The 19,092-nt window shown below is 41.4% G+C and overlaps 2 protein-coding genes across 5 annotated transcripts; one reads left to right on the top strand and one right to left on the bottom strand.

Moving 5' to 3' along the window:
- Nucleotides 1–1,539: 1,539 nt before the first annotated feature.
- On the top strand, nucleotides 1,540–5,084 carry fut11 (fucosyltransferase 11 (alpha (1,3) fucosyltransferase)). Of its 2 annotated transcripts, none has more exons than XM_019257282.2 (5): nucleotides 1,540–1,771; nucleotides 1,945–2,283; nucleotides 2,412–2,786; nucleotides 3,233–3,855; nucleotides 4,006–5,084. In XM_019257282.2, exons 1-5 carry the CDS (start codon nucleotides 1,769–1,771, stop codon nucleotides 4,154–4,156), a joined length of 1,491 nt encoding a protein of 496 aa, XP_019112827.2. In that variant the 5' UTR covers nucleotides 1,540–1,768; the 3' UTR covers nucleotides 4,157–5,084. The 2 variants fall into 2 exon arrangements, with proteins under 2 accessions (XP_019112827.2, XP_019112826.2); XM_019257281.2 differs by having other exon boundaries at nucleotides 1,544–1,771; nucleotides 2,406–2,786.
- On the bottom strand, nucleotides 4,890–18,426 carry znf185 (zinc finger protein 185 with LIM domain). Of its 3 annotated transcripts, XM_019257279.2 has the most exons (35): nucleotides 18,290–18,426; nucleotides 17,367–17,436; nucleotides 16,949–17,066; nucleotides 16,744–16,851; nucleotides 16,628–16,654; nucleotides 16,469–16,525; nucleotides 16,319–16,366; nucleotides 16,166–16,234; nucleotides 16,003–16,083; nucleotides 15,826–15,888; nucleotides 15,604–15,726; nucleotides 15,099–15,521; nucleotides 14,297–14,728; nucleotides 13,828–13,893; nucleotides 13,607–13,678; nucleotides 13,271–13,345; nucleotides 12,979–13,053; nucleotides 12,732–12,812; nucleotides 12,316–12,375; nucleotides 12,116–12,169; nucleotides 11,828–11,887; nucleotides 11,227–11,277; nucleotides 11,075–11,119; nucleotides 10,820–10,867; nucleotides 10,290–10,355; nucleotides 10,057–10,131; nucleotides 9,870–9,929; nucleotides 9,479–9,586; nucleotides 9,162–9,209; nucleotides 8,792–8,827; nucleotides 7,996–8,049; nucleotides 7,812–7,886; nucleotides 7,654–7,719; nucleotides 6,449–6,554; nucleotides 4,890–5,538 (listed from the first exon to the last, which is right to left on the bottom strand). In XM_019257279.2, the coding sequence occupies exons 2-35, from the start codon at nucleotides 17,374–17,376 to the stop codon at nucleotides 5,437–5,439; spliced, it is 3,042 nt and encodes a 1,013-aa protein (XP_019112824.2). In that variant the 5' UTR covers nucleotides 17,377–17,436; nucleotides 18,290–18,426; the 3' UTR covers nucleotides 4,890–5,436. The 3 variants fall into 3 exon arrangements, with proteins under 3 accessions (XP_019112824.2, XP_019112825.2, XP_027138489.1); XM_019257280.2 differs by lacking the exon at nucleotides 12,316–12,375; XM_027282688.1 differs by lacking the exon at nucleotides 13,828–13,893.
- Nucleotides 18,427–19,092: the final 666 nt, after the last annotated feature.

The following is a 19,092-nucleotide window of genomic DNA, read 5'->3' as shown; positions in this document are numbered from 1 at the left end:
AAGTGAGATCTTCCACACATGCATACTGCACCTTAATCAATCAGTGTCTATTCTCTCTGTACAGTCTCTCAAAGACAAAATTCTTTATAAGGTTTTAGATTTACATATTGCATAGTTCACAGTTTACTTGGCTTTTATTTTATTTCACTGTTACTGGTTTTATTTAACTTTTATTTCTATTATATATCATATAGGTGTATAGTGTTAAAGTTTTGTTTTCTTGCTATCACTTACTATCTTACTTACCATCTGGGAGCTGCTATAACAAAAACAATTTCCCTGCGGGGATTAATAAAGTATTTCTGATTCTGCTACTGTGGTCATTTTATCATTCATTGTAATTGTACAGTGTGTTTGTGTTGATCTGTCCTGTACACGTGACATCCATTGCACGTCTGTCCGTCCTGGGAGAGGTGGCTCTTCCTGAGGTTTCTTCCACCTTTTTTCCCTGTTAAAGGTTTTTTGTGGGCAAGTTTTTTTTCATTTTCATATACAGTACATCTATCTATCAACCATTTCACTATATTATGTTTATGTAACAGCTGTAATTTCTAGTTACTTTGCCGAGAGAAAGGTTCTGCATGTTGAATGTATAAAATATGATGTATTGTTATAGATTAAACTATCCAACATAGTCATTCTAATGTTACTTATAATAACATTTAGTAGTTTGGAACTGTAATTTAGCTCTTAATACTAAAATATCCACCAATGTTTAAAGCAGGGGTCAATATTTGTCCACTTTGCCCTTTAGAGCAGGATGGGTATGCTGCAATGAGCAATCACAGACATACAACTAAAAATAAGATAAGAGAAGAGGAGAAGAGATTCACTTGTCACAGGATATTGAATACATAAGAAATTACTCATTAATAAGAAATATATTGAGAAAAAAGTCATTAAGTCTTGCTGGTGGTGTCTGACAGCTGTTGGAATAATCTGAAATAGTGAACAATAATCTTAGAAGAGCAACTTTAATTTATTTAAAATTATTTAAGAAATACATTTAAATTTGATAGTTATGATTAGGACTGAAGTTGGTCAAAAGATTTAATGCAGTGAAAGTGAAAAAAAATATTTACATATGATATTTTTATAGCACTTTTAGCAAAAAAAAAAAAAATTCCATGGCTTTTTTTTTGTTAATAAACTGACACTACTCAAAAAAAAAATGATGCATGCAAATAAATGTTGTTGTCAATTATTGTCATAACCAAGGGTGTAATATTCCTCCCTAAAAAGTTACAGTTTGCACTTAGTGTATAGAAAATTTTAATATATTGTGTTTTTTATCATGTGGGTTCATATTCCCAAAATGGCATTAAAGGGTTAAACTATTTAAGAAATACATTAAATTTTGATAGTTATGATTGAGACTGAAGTTGGCCAAAAGATTTAATGCAGTGAAAGTGAAAAATAATACACATATATTATATTTTTAGCATTTTTTTTAGAAAAATGTCGCTTGCACAAACTTTTTTGAAGGAAGCACAAGACGAACATTATTTGGATTATTTAGCTCAAATCAATTAGGAAAAGCAGATGAGCCTCAGCCCTCACTCCGGGGCTGCAGGTGGCGGTGTGCAGCTTGCTTTAGTTTGCGACCCCGAGGAAGAAGAAAAGCCGAAATGTAGAGGAAGAATCCGGTTGTTTTTATTCCCTGTGCACCGCTGGCTGTCATCAAATCCGGTCTGTCCGGCGTGTAGCTGTCTCTTTGACGGTAAATCACTGAATACAAACGCGCCTTCATGTGTTTGCAGCAGTGACGATGGTAGGAAACTGTGTTGATGTTTGGATACCGATGCATGCTCAAAATCCACTGACACGTCAGTACCAGTGTTTGTTCAACGAAGTTAGTTTCCAGGAGAAATAAGTGCATGCACGACACTTCCAGGAAAGTTGAATTCCTTTGAATGGTGAAATGTGTCATGTGCTCTTTCACAGATGGCAGGAAGGGGCAGGATGGTGTCCTGTGTGTGTCTGGGCTTGTTTGTTGTCCTGTGCTGGGTTTGGGTGTCCTTTGCCTCCTTTCCAGACGATCAACTCACCCTGGAGGACTTGGATGCATTGGACCGAGGAGCCTTTCAGCCTCAGAGTGCTCTCTCAGAGATGGAGTTTGCTTCCATCAGCTCGTACAGAGGACCTGGCAACAGTGACCGCCGCAGTAACAAAGAGCTGCCCATTCTCCTGTGGTGGAGCGGAGGACTGTTCCCACATTTTCCCGGTGACACTGAGCGCATTGACTGTGCCACATCCTCCTGTCTGGTCACAAGCAACCGCAAGGTACTTAAGAGATATTTCACCTTGGCTCAGACGGAGGGAAGATGCATGCTCATCGCTCACATTAATGATAATAATAACCTGAAGTTGTTCTTGCCAGTGATCTTGTGTTTGATCTTGAAAAGGTGCAGCTGTACAAACGGACAGCATCCATCATCTTTTATGGGACAGACTTCAGGGCATATGAGGCCCCACTCCCTCGTCTCCGGCACCAGACCTGGGCTCTGTTCCACGAAGAGTCACCCATGAATAACTACTTTCTCTCTCATGGACCGGGAATCAGGCTGTTCAACTACACTGCCACGTTTCGCAGGGAGTCCGACTACCCCCTGACCCTGCAGTGGCTGCCCACTCTGGACTACTTGCTGACGCCCGTGGCCGTGTCTTTGGAGGAAAAGAACCGACTGAGGAGAGACGGTCTGGCTCCTGTGCTGTACATGCAGTCCCACTGTGATGTACCGTCAGACAGAGACAGATATGTAAAGGAGCTCATGAAGTATATTCAGGTACAGTACAGAGATGTTCTGGCATGTTTTTTTCCGAAGATGCACACTGAATGAGTGAGTTCTTTCAAGTTTAGTGCCTAGTTTTTATAGACAGGATGTACAAGATCCATATGCTGCAGCATTGATCTATATAAAATAAACAGAAGCAAGTTTTAAAGATGTTAGTAGGCACATCATAAACAGATCTGAAGTTCTTTTTGTAAATGATAAAAGGAAAAAATTAAAACATGCACAGGTTAGTAAGTCAAAATCATTGATCTTCATGCATGTAGCTATAGTAACACATCTGTAAACGCTTTGTAGATATAGCCCTCAGTGCGATGTTTGTGAATTCCCATCAGGGAATGACATGTCGGAGTTAAATAATCAGGGCTTTATGATGAATGTGGAGCATTAAATGTGCGCCGCTGTCACATTAATCTCACACATTATTTGCCTCTCTGTAGGTGGACTCTTACGGGAAATGCTTGAACAACAAACCTTTGCCTGAACATCTGGAGGACACGTCCACTGCTACCGGCGAAGATCACAACTTTATGAGTTTCGTCGCACGCTACAAGTTTCACCTGGCACTGGAGAACGGCCTGTGTCTGGATTACATGACCGAGAAGCTGTGGCGGCCTCTCCATCAGGGCTGTGTTCCTGTCTATCGAGGCTCCTCTGTGGCGTCAGACTGGATGCCCAACGACCATTCCGTAATCATAATTAATAACTTCCCATCGCCAAAAGCTCTCGGTGAATTCCTCAAACGCCTTGACGAGAACGACGATGAATATGCAAAGTATTTAGAGTTCAAGAACCCCAGACGCATTACTAACACTCGTCTGCTGGAGGCTTTGGAGACCCGTGAGTGGGGGGTTAATGACATGAGTAAACCCAACTACCTGAATGGATTTGAATGTTATGTGTGCGACCAGGAGAATGCACGGCTGGCAGCAGAACGAGCGTATAGGAAAGCCCCTCAAAAGACTAAACCCCCTCAGCCAAAAATGGCCAACAACTCCCACATGGGTTGCCCCCTGCCCAGCCCAGGGTACGGACATGTCCAAGACTTACCAGCAGATGATGGGTAAGTTAGACTTAAATTATTCCCCGTCCACTTTTTGTTCCTTTTAATGTGAAAAACAATATCCTGAGGGGAGACAAATCACTCTATTGTAACGGTCTAATTAAAACATCCTCTGCAATGAGCCTAATCTGTTTGCATATCTGTCCGCAGATGGTTGCAAATATGGCCCCAGGATTACTGGCAGAGCCTGGACCAAGCAGAGGGGCTGGAGTCTCTGATAAGACATAACGAGTCCGACCCTTCGCTGCTGTGGAAACACATCCAAAACATTGCTGTGAGCAGAGCCAGAGGAAAACACTGACACAGGCCTTGAAACAAACTAGATGGAGCACGTCCAGAATTGCAGGGTTGTCCCTTATTATGCATCCCCTCTGTTTAAATGAGGGAATGAAGCAGAAATTGCTCATATATTTGCACCTGAGCCAAAACTCCTTTATGCTCATGAGCAGTTTAGCTATACTATAACAGAACTTGATATTGTATTCAGCTGACATGATCCTTTTATCCTTTTATGCTAATATTTTCAAGTCGTTTTATCGCTATAACTGAGGTGCCATCATTGCCCTTTCCCTGCCTTGCATGGTTAACATTAACTGCATGCAGTGCAGCTGTGATGCGGAGGCACATTCTCGTGGGAGGCAGATTTTCATTGGACTGGGGCAGAGCCAAAGGCTTGTCCTTTGTTTCATATGAGCTCTGACTAACTGTGCGTGAAGACCATCAAGACAGTAGCCAATGGACTGCATTAGCTTCTTTACAGTTACTCAGCAGGTAGCTAATGGTTATTAGGCCGAGTCACATTTATGTACACAGGTGTTTTTAGTGACTATGCAAGGAAATATTATTTCACTATGGAGTCGGGAAAGGCAAATGTAAAGTGAAGCACAAGTCCCCAGCGGGAAGTCTCGGCTGCGTTTGCAAAGTAGTTCTCAGGAACAGCTCATCTAAATCATGCCTGTGGCGGATACTTTATAATATTGCGCCGTTTTCTGTTACATGAAGCTATGTTCATATTTATGTGCAATAATTTTCTATCATCATGCTTTTCAAAAAACATGTAACTGAGATGCCATGACAGTCTTGTGTTTTTACTAGCTGCTTTTGTATCACATATTTATACCAGGATTATAGAAATCATTTTATTTTCTTAACAAAGCATCATACATGTGAACGCACTGTTTTCTATCAAAGAAGAGCAAAAGAACATTTTGTAATAAAGTCATTTTCTTGCATAACTACTGTTTTCTAAATTATAATGCACCCCACTTGCCAGTATTAGTCTGTTCACAGTTGCTGTACAGACATATCCTTCATAGTTTACAGAGGCAGATACAGCTTTCACCACCAAGAAACAAAAACAACAACACAATAACATATTTAAGATTTAACCTAATGTAACATTAAGTAATCATATTGTGCACTAACGCGTCTCTTTGATCACCCTAAACCACATCATTCGAAAGTTCAAACTGAACACAGTCCAAACTTTGTAAAAAAAAAGAAAAAGGCTTCTCACTTTATATGCAAATGAACATGAGGGGAAGGGGACGAGGATAAGAGGCGACTGAAGAGCTTCAATAATCAGTCGAAGGCTTTGGAGTAGCAGCTCTCGCAGTTGACTTCCCCACCATGTAGGAACATACTGTCGAGAAGGTCTCCCATTGGCTTACTACACACGCCACACTGGAAAAATTGGGAGAATGTTATTAAAAAATGCAATTATGAGCAAAGACAGTGAGGAGCTGTGTTTTTTTATCCTTGAAATGATCTTGTGCTAATTCACTGCACTAGAATACACAGTATACAAAAAACTGGTGTCGATTTAAAAACATAATTGAGTGGTTAAACCTGTAATGCAAATGATCTGGCAATATGCAACAGCTAGAAGTATTTAAATATTAAAAGACTAGTTGGACATGTTGGAAAATGCCCTTTGGGAAGAGTTACATAAGATCTATACCACGCTCAAGTCTGTTTGTCAAGTATGTACAACAGCAGCTGCTTGGCTTGGCATGAAGACAGAAAGCGGGTCGACTAGCATCTCTAAAGCGCACTAATTACCATGTTATATTTTGTTTGTCTAAGCTGTACAAAAACACAACATGTTGTGGTTTGTGCCAGAAAAAAACAGGTTATGTGCCTGAAAGGACTTCTTTTAGCCAAGAAATAGTCCGGCATATAAACCGTTTTAAAACTACAGGTTGTTGTTCTTACTCTTTGTTTTATTGTACGGATAAAACAAGATATAACATGTTGCGTCAAAGCTTTTTCTTAAGATTATATGGGCATTGCCAGGCCAGCTCTTTCCCTGTTGTCTAGTGTTTACGCTGACCTCAGTTGTAAGCAGCTGCTGGCAGTAACGTCATATTTACTATACAGACATGAGAGTGATATCGATCTTCTCATCTAACTCTTGGCAAAAAAACAAATAAACATATTTAACAAAATGCCAAACCATTTTTAAGGGGAACAAAAGCTCATTTTCTCCTGGTCAGTCCCTCCAAGGACGTGGATATATCCAACAAATTTATGGTTTAATAAATGCCAAATTGTATCTTCAGCAGAACTGTATCTGAGTAGACAGATGAATTACCTTGAAGCAGGCAGGGTGGCAGTTGATATTGAGGTGCTCGATGGAGATCCTGCAATCGTTGCCCACCGGCTCTCCGCAGTATGTGCAGGTGGATGACAGTGAGCCACTGGGGAGACACGGCGGGTGAGACAAGTTAGTTTGGCCACTGATCTCAGACACACATCAGCTAGTGTACGCCGATATCTGTTTATAGAGATCGAATTGGCTTCTGACTCAGCAACTCTGTCCTGCAAAATAACCCGTGACCTTTCTGTCCTGTAAGACGGAACTTAATAAGTGTAAATAATCCTTTGATGTCCTCGCTTAGCCTTCTAATTAGCAGGCTTGGTGGAAATTCTGACTACTGCTCACACATATCTGGTTTCGTCAGAACTGGAGATAAGAAGGCTGGAGAAGGGGAAAGGGCTTAGAGCCTGTTTCAAACAGGTTTGGGGGATTATGTTGTTATTGGAGTAAGTGGAGGGGGCTGTTGTAAGAGCACTATACTATAGAAATTGAAGACAATGTACAGGGGCTAGCTGCTAAACATTTGTAGAGTAGAGACATTTGAAATACAAATACATTTTCAGACACAGTCCTCTTTTTATTCCAGGTTAATTGTGGTTCAATCTTCACTGTTTGGAAGAGATTGATCAATTAAGTTTTGAGAAGATACACTGTATCTATCAAGAATAAATCACATTGTCACAATCATTTCACGAGAAGAGGTAAAAAAAATATATTATTCCAAATTTATGGGCAACGGTGCAGCTGAAATATTGAAAGAAGTTTAAGTGGTGCAGTTAAAATGGAAGCGCTGAAAGAGACTGACGTTTTTCGCTGGAGTGTCAATTTAATTGTAGCACTGAGCGAAGTTAAAACGCTGAAAGGAGTTGAAATGTCATTTGAGTAAGTAAGTAAGCGTCAGTTGAAGTGAAAACCGTGAAAGAAATTCAGTTCAATTGCCTAAAATGAAAGATGAGCTGAAATATGAGCACTAAAAGTTTTTTTTTTTTTTTTTTGCTGATCTGAGACCTAAAAGGGTTTGAAGTGTTAGTTGAAGTGTACACATTGATAGCACTGTAATCTATAATGCCGCTTTAATAATGTCAGTGGACACGTTATTGGTGAAAGCAGCTGAAAGAGTGGGAGACAAAAGAAGCTGAAGTGTGAGGAGAGAAAGGACCATGGTTTTTAGTTTGTTTCATACAGATTTGTGTGCTTACCTGGAGTAAGTGGAGGGGCTGCTGTAAGAGTGATTGGTGGAGCTCGATGTAAAATAATCTGTTTCACTACAAGAAAAAAAAAAGTCATTGTAAGAACAGTGTCTGAAGGTTTTTACCAGTATTGTTATTCGATTGTGTAAATAATGTGTTGGTCCTACTCATCGATTAGATCTCTGGCGTTATGCAAGGACGTCTCTGTTGCATTGACATACTCCTTCACAAACACAAACCCCCTTGAGCAGAGGCAGATGAATTAAGAGTTAAGTCCATCATCCATCATTAAAATATCCACTGTCATTTTTAATTGAAACGTTTAAAACAAAAAAAAAGAAAATCACTCACTTTTTGGCCTCTGGTTCTGGTGTTTGGACTTGCTGGTCTTCTTCTATCACGGTCCTATGCAGACAGAGTGCAGCAGTGTTAGTCTCACTGACGGCAGTAGTACGATGGCTTATGCAGAGGGGCTCTACATCTGTCACATGTAACTCAGGAGATAATCATTTTCTGCCATCAGCTGTTAATGGCATGCTGTTTAACGGGCTGTGATTTGACAAAAGGACATCTCTAATACACATCATTAATCTGACATCTGGAGACTGATAATTAGAAGGAAGGAAATGAGGGCAAATTGAAAGACAATGAGAGAGGAGCTCTTGTCATTTAACTTCAGTAAAAGAGTTGACTCAGGAGACTTTCTGCATCATACAGGAGTTTCGGGTAACTTTAGATCAAGACTGCAGTGTTAAGCGGGATACAGCTGCTTTCCCACAGGTTTTGGCCTAAATCTGTTTCCCCTTAAGTGAGACGGCTGTGTTATAAACACGGAGACAAAAGCAGATCTGGTAGGCGAATGTTTAAAATAAGCCCAGATGACCTAAATATTAAATGGTGTGTGTTTGATTTTAAAGACCTTTTCATTTAATTAAACGTTTATTCCACTCATAAAACAACAGGTACATTTATTTTCCATGCAGTACCACACTGTTTTCACATTCTTAAAGAGACAAAAACAAGCTCCAGCTAAAGGAGAATGTCTTCTCGAAAACAGAAAATCAACAGACCAAACGGTAGAAAATGACACTCTGGAGAAAGTATTCCTGCATTATGCTGTCTGACGTTAACAAGATCATAAACTTACCGATCCATAGCAGACTCTGGCTCACTGTGTATCTCCCTGGAAAGTAAAGAAAGCTGTATTAGACTTTTACTGTGGGCTGGAGCAGTCAATATCCTGGATGTTATCCAGTGAACAAGAATTCTGCGGTTTTTATAAGTGTATGAAGCTGATTGTTCTGACTCACAGCTCCAGAGGGGTCGAGGTTTATTGACCAGGTGTGGTCTATTTTCTATTGTGCTGCAGCACTGCCTCATTCTTAATCCTCCACCCATGCATTGTAATTGTAAACATCACCGACATGCCTCTCACACTCTCAATTCCTTCTGATCTCCTCCGTTTTTTTTTTTTATGAGACACGAGTTTTAAGAATTTCAAATGTTTTTCACCCAACCTGATAGTGGTGATGGTTGTGACCGTCTGTGTCTGTGTATCCTCGGGGCTACAAAACAGAGGACATTCCTGCATTATAAGGAGTCTGGCAGTACAGGTGGAGAAGTGACAGCATTAAAGCAAAAGTAACAAGGTGAGAAGAAGTTGATTATTCTGAGACTGAGCCACGAGAAAGTTTTGTATTGAAACTTGTATTTAGCTTGCTTTTAATTAAATTGTTGACATGCAGTGAATTTTAAGGCGGTATAATCACATCCTGCTAAAATTGTAGGGGAAAAACATGGTTTAATATGGATTTTTCAGCCACAGTGGAGATACCTTTCCTCCTCCTCCTCCTCGTCCTCCTCTTCCTCCCCTGTAGTGGTAGTGACAGTATAGACAGTGGGTGATGTCCACCTGTCCCATGGGGAGTCATTCTCAGTGGACCTTGAGCACAAACAAAGACGCTGTAAGATGAGTGGATGACAAATTCACACACTGTACAAAAAATAATAATAAAAAGGCTGGAAGGGGATCTGCAGTTGTGAGGAATGGTTGTAACAAATACATATCTGACCTATTTTTATCAGCACCAGTGCACAATGTTTTCTGGCTCAATGACTAGATGCTGCAAAAGCCTTGTTACTTCAGCGTAGTGAAAGGGGAGGAGGTTATGGGAATAAAAGGAGCAGATATGCACACGGAGGTCTAAATAAAAAAGATGACTTACTTTCTCTCAAACATGATCAGTGTCGTTTGAGCTTCATCTTGGCCTGGTTCATCGTCCTCGCTGAAAGGGGACATACATTGAAAGGCTTTTAGCACGTAATGGACATGGATGGGTGCATTCGTGTAGATGAATGAAACGTAGTGGACCGCGTTTGGAAGTGGAAGAGTAAATCAATGTGTGTTATCACCTCTCCTCCACTGTGGTAGTCTGCTCAGGTGTGCTGGTATCCCATGTAGTAGCCCATGACCGCCGAGTGAGGAGACTTTGAGAGCCAGAGTGGAGAGAGCGAGACGATGTAGAAGTTATGGCAGATCAAGCATAACGAGAGAATCATTTCTGCGGGGCCGCAGTCTTCCTTTCCTCTCTATTTTTCACTCACACCTTCATAACAACAGTCATGCACTACACTCAGTTTAATACCTTGTGCTGTCAGTGTTGATAGGGATGATGTCGTCTGCAAGGGATTCCAACGCATTACTGCTCAGGCTGTCAAACAGACGCACACACAAAAACAATTAAAAAATAATTTGAATTTAAGAAAAACAAGTAACCCGGTGGCTTCAAGCGCTGAATATAAACCACAGTGTCATCAGTTTAAGTCCATGTTGTTGCACACTGCTCTCTAATAAAGCCATTATACGCCCAAAACATACTTTAAAAAACATGGCAATGTCACACCAATCTAAAGAAACGTCTACTTTTAGTTTAATGTTAGTTTTGTTGATTAATTGATCAACAGAATCTGCGTCAGTTTTGGCAACTGATGAATAATAACTCTTGGCTCCTGCTTATTTTAATGCTTTCTCTGCTTAATATCGTCTTAATTTAAGTCATTAAGTCATTTTGGCACATTTCATAGGCTAAACGAGACAATTAACAAATCAAACGACAATTAAAATTGTTGTTTCCCAGCTTCACTTGATTACAGGTGATGGATGAGTGCAACTTACTTAGTTTCTGGACTTGGATCTTTGATCTCCGTGGAAGTAGTCGACACCCTGAAGAAATGAAAAAAAGAAAAAGACGAATTAAATCAACATTATTGTGTCATTAACATGTATCCACGGTGCTCAGTGTATCTGCTATATTAGCTTCTGATTATGATTATAGTTATTAACATAGTCGATCATGTATGTATGATCATATGTAGCAACATGAGAGTACAATATATGAAGAAGGGGAGATTTGCATTATCATTCCCGTACCTGTTGAGGGAAATATCTGAGAGGGGCTGGAGCAGGTCAGAGGAGCTGCAATAGAGAAAAGTGGCTCATAATCAGAAACTGCTGCATTATGCATGCCGAGATGCTATCTGGCTGGCTGGAAAACAGTCACAGCTCCAAACCAATATGATTACCTGTTAGGGGATGTGGTCCCTATCGGATATGGATCAAACGGATCAGCCGAGCTGAAAAACAATTTCACACTGATTTCACTCTCAATTGTCAGCATGGCCCATCTTGTGTCGGAGGAATTCTGATCACATTGACTCATAATGGAAAGATTTAATGCAGTTTGAATGGTAAACAGAAACACAGAGGAACCAGGAGCCAAACTCAATCAAAATCAAAACCTGGGTGTCTTTGACGAATGGGGAGACTATTCTGCTGCTGAAATCAGTGTTTTTCCACTTTCCCACTTTCCACTCTTTACCTCAAATGAACCCTGGATTTGAGTCCATACCAATTACTAAACCTAAACTGATCTTTAATAGGATCAAAGCTGTTTTCATACATTCCAACAACAAGAGAATCTTTCCTCGACAATTCATTTTATGAACCGCGTTAAACCTAATTTGCCTCTTTAATTGGAATGAGAATCTATCTTACAACCCCATCCCATGAGATCTTTGTTCACTCCAGCGCCAGTGGAGTAAACTATTTCTGAAACACATTTACATACATATTACAGACACTTTAACACAGACATCTTGAAACACTGAGATGTAAATAAACTACCTCGACTCAGTGACTGTGGTTGTCACAGGTGAGCTCCAGGGATCTGCATTGTCTTCCTCGCTGCATGGAGGCGAGACGGAAAAATAAGGAGGGTGGTACGGATGAATGGCACGATGGAAAGAGAAAAAGAGGCCAAGTAAGGGTTATTGTGGTTCTTCTCATACACTATTTACAGTAGCAGGCCTTTAGAGAAGCCTGAAACTCACTGAACAATTTAACAAGCATGAAAACCGTCTGAATATAGAACAGACCCGACTTTTGCTTGTGTGTGTGTGTGTGTTCTCATACCTTGTGTCAGTAATGATCACAGTGTTGGTGGTTATAGTGACTGTCTCCGTGGGGCTGGTGGGCAGAGAGACACAGCATAGTTGCAGGCAGAGTTAGTATAAATCATTACAAGGCATATCTGAATAGAGCGCATTTCTTAGCAGGAACAGCTCTGCATAGATAGATAATTGTTTAAGAGCAGCCTGTCATCCTCCCTCTACCTTTGTGTTTCTTTGACTGTCTCATCTGTCTGTTTCTCCTCCTCTCGCTGCACGCTGAGGCTGACGGAGACAAAACAAAGCCGCAATACTAATCAGCACAGAACATTCTCTTCTATTTCCAGTCGCTCTGCAGATAAGATGTGGCTTTCTGTTTCAAAGTATTACTCAGTCGCTTCAGGAATCTGCGACTTTGTTTTTATCTGACACGAAGCAGGGGGTTAAAATAGAATGCCGGAAGTAGAGGAGCCCTGATTTATGGATCAAACTCGAGGCGGATGGGATCTTTTAAAAAAATCTTACACCTCGGGGAGCTGGGATGCTTGGCCCTTTTCATCTGTAGTGATAAGAATTAATGGTACAGGAGGAGGGAGGGATGGGGAGCAGAGGGCATCACATTGTCTCTCTCTCTTTCTCACCTGCGTGCCTCTGTGTTGAATACAATGACATCATTAGCCAGGAGATCCAGGCTGTTACTGGTCTTTGCTGGATTTGGCTCACTACAGACATCAAACACAAAAAACAAACAGAGTCTGAGCAGAGTTTGAGACTGTTGCCTCCACTTGCCACTGACAAGGAGGCTATTGATTTTCTACTGATGAAAAATAATTCTTCACATAACTCATGTGCATTTGAACACTGGGTGGGAAAGAACACTTCCTATACCTGTCTAGTCCGCTAAGCAAATCCTGGCTCCAGCGTCCTGGGCTGGGGGGAACCGGTTCTGCTGCCGGCTCTGGACTGCGGAAGCGGAAGAAGAATTGGAGATGGTGATGAACAAAAGGGGGGATTTAGGATTCAGAGGAGATTTCAGAGCAAGAACAGGCCATATGAGGTAGAGGACAAGGGAAATTATTGTTAGTCCAACAGTGCCACCTTCTGGGTAATATCCGGAGGATTTCTAATGTGAGGACTGCTTAATTGCACAAACGGGGGTAAGAATGTATTTTTAACAAACCCATCACAGAGAGCCAGGAGATCGTCTGTCATTGGTACACAGTTGCTGAGCTCTGGAGTTGGCTCCTGTTCAACACTGCAGATAGTAACAGAGAGGAAAAAAAAAATATCAGTGCACCTGCTTTGGCAAGGACACCCTCATCTCTGTATTACACTTTACCACATTTAATCAAATCTAATTTGGGACGGTCTCTTGTGTGAGGAAGTTTTAGGCACCTGGAATTGAGATGTGGGTTATTTTGTGATTACTCTGAAGTGAACGCAGTGGCAGTTAGCCATTATCTGTTCTCCTGCCAACTCAGCTATGACATGAATGAGGAAGTTGTTGCTTTCATACCCGTTCTCTGTGGGGTGACTGTCCACTGAGCTTCCTTCTTTCTCTGCCAGCACTGGCTCATCATCTGCAACACTGGGGAAGGAAATAAGCTCTTATTATGAGAAGATGCGTTACTGAGGCTGGAGGCACTAATTAAATTTATTTATTGTGTTATAGATCATATATATATATATATGTATATATTGTTTGCAGATGCTTTTATAATTGTCTTTTCTCAGTACCTGGTTGAACTCGTGTTAAAAGAAATGAGAGTGTCGGACAAGGCGGTGAGCGTGTCAACACCGGAGCTGTGAAAATAGATGGAGAATAAACACATGGCATTCCAGGAGCTGTGAAAATAGATGGAGAATAAACACATGGCATTCCAGAGCAGCTTTCAATCACACACGAGAAAAGAATGAGAGCAAACACACTGTCGACATACACACACAGAAAAAAACACCTGAAAGCACATTTAAAGCTTTGATTCAGGCTTATTGGAAGTATCCAGATCCTTTATCGAGACAAAAGTAATAATAGCTGAGCATAAGAGTAATCCATTGATTGATTGATATTAAATTATCAGTAACTAAGCCGTTGAAATAAATGTAGTGAAGAAAAAAATACACTATTTTCCACTGAAATTAAGTATCATGTAATACCAATACAAAAAAAAAGTGGCAGTGGCAGCGATGATTTTGGAAATCTTACTTTGGCTTTGGAGATGGTTCTCGCTCTTGTTCTGGTTCTGGCTCTGGTTCTGGTTCAGTCATCACTGTGATCTCTCTTACAGCAGACACTGGGCCAGGTGATTCAGGGGTAGGAGATGCTGGAGTAGGTGACATTGGGGTTGGCAATGCTGGGGCGAGTTCAATCAGAGGTGTGTCAGCTTGCCCAGAAAGGTCTGATTCTTCAGGTTCTGGCTCTGTCGAGACCGCTTGTACATACTCAGGGAGGAGTACAGGGAGAGGAGTAGCCACCTTGGTGCACCCTGGTGTCATGTGTTCAAATGGGTCTTTTTCTGTAACAAGCACTGGAGGGACAGGCTCCTCTCTGACAGGCTCCGGGACGGCCTCAATCTCCTTCGGTGCCACTGGCTCATTAACAGCGACGTCAACAGCTGTCTTAGAGGTGATGTCGACTCTGTAAACCACATGAGAAAAGAATGAGAGCAAACACACTGTTGACATACACACACAGAAAAAAACACCTGAAAGCACATTTGAAGCTTCGATTCAGGCTTATTGGAAGTATTCAGATCCTTACCGAGACAAAAGTAATAATAGCTGAGCATAAGAGTAATCTATTACAAGTAAAAGTCCTGTATTAAAATTTAAAAAAAGATTTTATACTTAAATTAAATTATCAGTAACTAAGGCTGTGTAATAAATGTAGTGAAGAAAAAAAGACAATATTTTCCACTGAAATGAAGTATCATGTAATACCAATTTTTTTTTAAAAAGTAAATGTACTTGGCAGTGGCAGCGATGATTTTGGTTAGTCGAAATCTTACCTTGGCTTTGGAGATGGTTCTTGTTCTGGTTCTGGCTCTGGCTCTAGTCCTGGTTCAGTTATCACTGTGATCTCTCTTACAGCAGACACCGGGACAGGTGATTCAGGGGTAGGAGATGCTGGAGTAGGTGACATTGGCAGTGCTGGGGCGAGTTCAATCAGAGGTGTGTCAGCTTGCCCAGAAAGGTCTGATTCTTCAGGCTCTGGCTCTGTCGAGACCGCTTGTACATACTCAGGGAGGAGTACAGCGAGAGGAGTAGCCACCTTGGTGCACCCTGGTGTCATGTGTTCAAATGGGTCTTTTTCTGTAACAAGCACTGGAGGGGGATCTTCTCTGACAGGCTCCGGGGCGGCCTCAATCTCCTTCGGTGCCACTGGCTCATTAACAGCGACGTCAACAGCTGTCTTAGAGGTGATGTCGACTCTGTAAACCACACAGATAATGAATGAAATGGAAATCACAGGCATCACTCGCACTGGAATTAGAAACATGGCACGGGGCTCACGTTTTCCGTGGTTTGGGTTGAGGCGCAGAGGCAACAGATGTGACAGGGACAACAGTGGAGGGGGGAGGAGTGCTGGCAGGTGCTGGAGTCGCAGCACTCTCATCATCATCAATAATCTCCACCCTGCACATTTGTAGCCAAGCACACGTGCACACATGAATGCAACAGAATCATGTTTAATCATATACTTGAACTTCCAGAGATATTAGAGGGAGCTTTTACCTTTTAGCCACAAATGATACACTGCTGTTGTCCAATGAGGGGTCAGGTGCCTCTTCTTTAGACCTGATCAACACACAGCTTCATAAATACCTCCATAAATGTTCAGCATCTTCTAATGTGTAGTTTTTCATACTTCCAGAAAGGTTGAATGTTCAGATTAACATAAGACATACATACTCATATTTTTTAGCAGCAGAAAGCACATAAGACCGTTGCCTGACTGTAGATCTCTTCAGTACACTGCTAGCTGCCTCCGTCCTGTGAAAATAAATCATTATAATGCTAAATCTCTTTTTCTGGGCACACTGGACGGTGTTTCTTTGCATGTTGAGACTCTCACCGTTTCTCCTTCTCCTCCTTGCTAAGCTGGTCCTCCTGGTTCTCTGTGGACCTCAAAGTGTGGGACGCTCTAAGGAAGGAAAACACAAACATGCAGCATGTGCAAATATGTTCTTACCCAGCTTGGAATTTGATAGTGATTGTGTTGCCTTACATTTTCTTGTAGGTCTCAGAGGGTTTTTTGGTGAACTGTGTTGTTCCGCTGTAAAGAGAAAATGCAGATGACATTAATGTGCATCTCTAGTCAGACCGTTAACTTCATTTTAAGATAAGCTGAGCTTATTTAAATAGAAAGAGCTCTTACGCAAAGCCGTTAGATGTTGAGGACGAAGCAGGCTTGTCTAGTTTAGTGAAAACACCTCTAAAAGAAAAGAAGAAAAACAAACATATGTAAACACTTTTCTTTCTATAATGTAGTTGTGGGTTCAAATTGGATCTCTTAATGTGCAAGTGCTGGTCTTACCTGATCAGGTATCCTGATGTTGGTGCTCTAAATTCAAACCAGAGACACATTCATGTTTTATTTGACATTTAAAGTGCTTGGTAGAAAATCCAATGACATTAAAAACCTGTATTTACCTTTCAGTTGCCGACTTGGTGGGTGACGGAGTGGATTTTGTTGGTGATGTCACTGGACTGGTGTCATCAGCAGCTCCGTTCACACGTCTTGCCCTTAATTCTGCTAACCTGCAAGGATGCACGGGACAGGAACTTAGTTTTTGTCTATTCAAGTGAGCATGTGGTGCATGATATGGACAGGACCCTATTTAAACAAGCGGTTTACCATGGTTTCTCTTCCTCAGTTTCAGCCTTAGGTTCAGGGCGCCGTTGCAGCCAGCTGCCGTCATCCTTCAGCTTGTTTCGCACTTTGGTGGTACGGAACACGGCTGCTTTTTCCCCCTCTGAGACACAAACATGTGCATGTCACATACCCGCACACCATCTGAGATATTATACACACTGTAGGCTGCATCACAATGACATCTTAATCAGCAATCTGCTTAATGGCATGCATGATGTTCGGCCCCCGTTTGAGCTGACACATAACACACATAATCAACCTCTTGTGTTTCGCAGTAAATCAGGACAATGACGGAAGATTTGAATTGACAGAGTCACCAGGCCTGACTCAGAAACACACCCTCTGCCTTTATTAGAAGAATGTCATTACACATTCAGATTAGATCAGTCACCATGCTCACCTTTTGACATGTTTATTCTAGAGGTTTCTCTCTCTTCTCTCTCCTCTGTTGTGTTTTGATCACAGGGCACCTGAAAAGAAATCGACAAAGATCGTGTTAAAAGAAATTGTGTGATTTTGTAGCAACAACAGTTTCAGTCAGTTTAAAAAACGGTCGTTCCCTCCCAATAAGGAACATGTGCTCTGAAAAATTCCTCAGGCTCATCCTTTAGACATGCAGATGATCCTGTCCTACCACTTTCCAAAAAAAAATCTGTTGTTGCATAAATATGAATGAGCACACACACATACAGATATATGATCCTGGCACAGGATGAGTTGCGCTTCCGTTCACACACATCCAAATGAGTTGACCATTCATTTATTTAGTCACAAATCAACCGCTCAGAGGAAAACCCACTTTCCAGGGAAACTGAACAGGGGAAATACTATTGAAACACTGACGGTTGTTTTCTTATCTGAAAGTAGGAGCAGACTACAGCTTATGCAAAATCGTGGAGTACTGCCACATTCAGAATGCAAATATAACTTGAAGAACTCCTGAGACTCTGAATCCACTTATAGCATGTTGCCACAATATCTTTTGAGGATATTGTCTGCTAGATTGGTGACAGAACAAATACACCGAGGGCTCAAAAGCATGTTTATCTTAGGTTTAACACATCAGTCAGCACGAGATAAATGATTGATGAAGAGCAGCGGCGTTTCGAGCGAGCATGGAGCAGGATATGCAACTTCTACTGACAAGGGAAACACCCAGATAAATGAGGGCAAACACTGGCAATCACCAAGTAATACTTTTAACAGTTTATGTAGTATGATTAATTACTGTTCTCACAGCTGCTTGTCTGTAAATACAGAATCTATTCAGATAATCTGATCAATTATGTTGTAAATAACACACCTGCCAGCCAGAGCACCTACCTGCTTTTACTTTATATCCAGCAGAGCAACGTCCACCCAGCTCAGTCAAGTCTGTGATAGTGTGTTCCTCTGAGCGTGGCTGGTGTGAGCAGAGGGAAAGTCTTTCTCTGTCTGACAGGTGTCTCAGTCCCTGTGCTAGAGAACAGGTACGGGCGTGAGCACCAACAAGCTCAGCCAGTCATTGGAGGTAAATATGGGGTGGAGCAATAGGTGTTTGTCTATCCATATGTGTGTGTGTGTGCGTAATAGAGGTTGCTAAGAACTCATTTTCTGTTTACTACATCTGTGCTTTGTTCATGGGAGTCGAGCAAGCACATACCTGTCGCACAGGTGGCTGACAATCAATTCCAAGAGAGAAGCGATGGCAAAGGGAAGAGGGTGGTGACAAGGTGCACAGCATGGCACACATAAATGAAGCGACTCATAGCAACGTCTCCTGTGGGAACGCAGCTCTCATGCTCACTGGGTAGGAAAACCCAGGAAGCACAGACATCATTAAAATAAGATCAAAAACAACACAACACAAGTGATGTGAGATAACAAACAGAAACAGTGGTCCACGCATCAACAGAGAGAATATAAAAGCCAATCCTGACATGAAAAAGCTGAATATATTGAATTCTAATTTTATATTTGAAGTAAAAGGTTTAAGAATGTTTTCACACAAATAAAACTTTGAACATCAAATCTGTTACATAATCTGATAAAAGTCATGTCTCCGTTTAACCTTTCGTGGTAAACATTTTAATAGAAAGGCAGGCGGAAGCCTGTTCTAAACAGAGTCTTTGCTCAGTGTGATTCAC

Source organism: Larimichthys crocea, chromosome I (assembly GCF_000972845.2).
Source record: "Larimichthys crocea isolate SSNF chromosome I, L_crocea_2.0, whole genome shotgun sequence".
Lineage (NCBI taxonomy): Eukaryota > Metazoa > Chordata > Actinopteri > Sciaenidae > Larimichthys > Larimichthys crocea.
The sequence above is the reverse complement of the archived record's forward strand: the minus strand, read 5'-3'. Positions and strand labels throughout refer to the sequence as shown.

What these genes read in the sequence shown, in the direction of transcription:
- fut11 (XM_019257281.2), top strand. An exon ending in TGGTCACAAGCAACCGCAAG is followed by an intron (nt 2,284 to 2,405) that starts GTACTTAAGAGA and finishes GATCTTGAAAAG; the next exon opens with GTGCAGCTGTACAAACGGAC. An exon ending in AGCTCATGAAGTATATTCAG is followed by an intron (nt 2,787 to 3,232) that starts GTACAGTACAGA and finishes GCCTCTCTGTAG; the next exon opens with GTGGACTCTTACGGGAAATG.
- znf185 (XM_019257279.2), bottom strand. An exon ending in TCAACATCTAACGGCTTTGC is followed by an intron (nt 16,367 to 16,468) that starts GTAAGAGCTCTT and finishes TTCTCTTTACAG; the next exon opens with CGGAACAACACAGTTCACCA. An exon ending in TTGCTTAGCGGACTAGACAG is followed by an intron (nt 12,813 to 12,978) that starts GTATAGGAAGTG and finishes TGATGTCTGTAG; the next exon opens with TGAGCCAAATCCAGCAAAGA.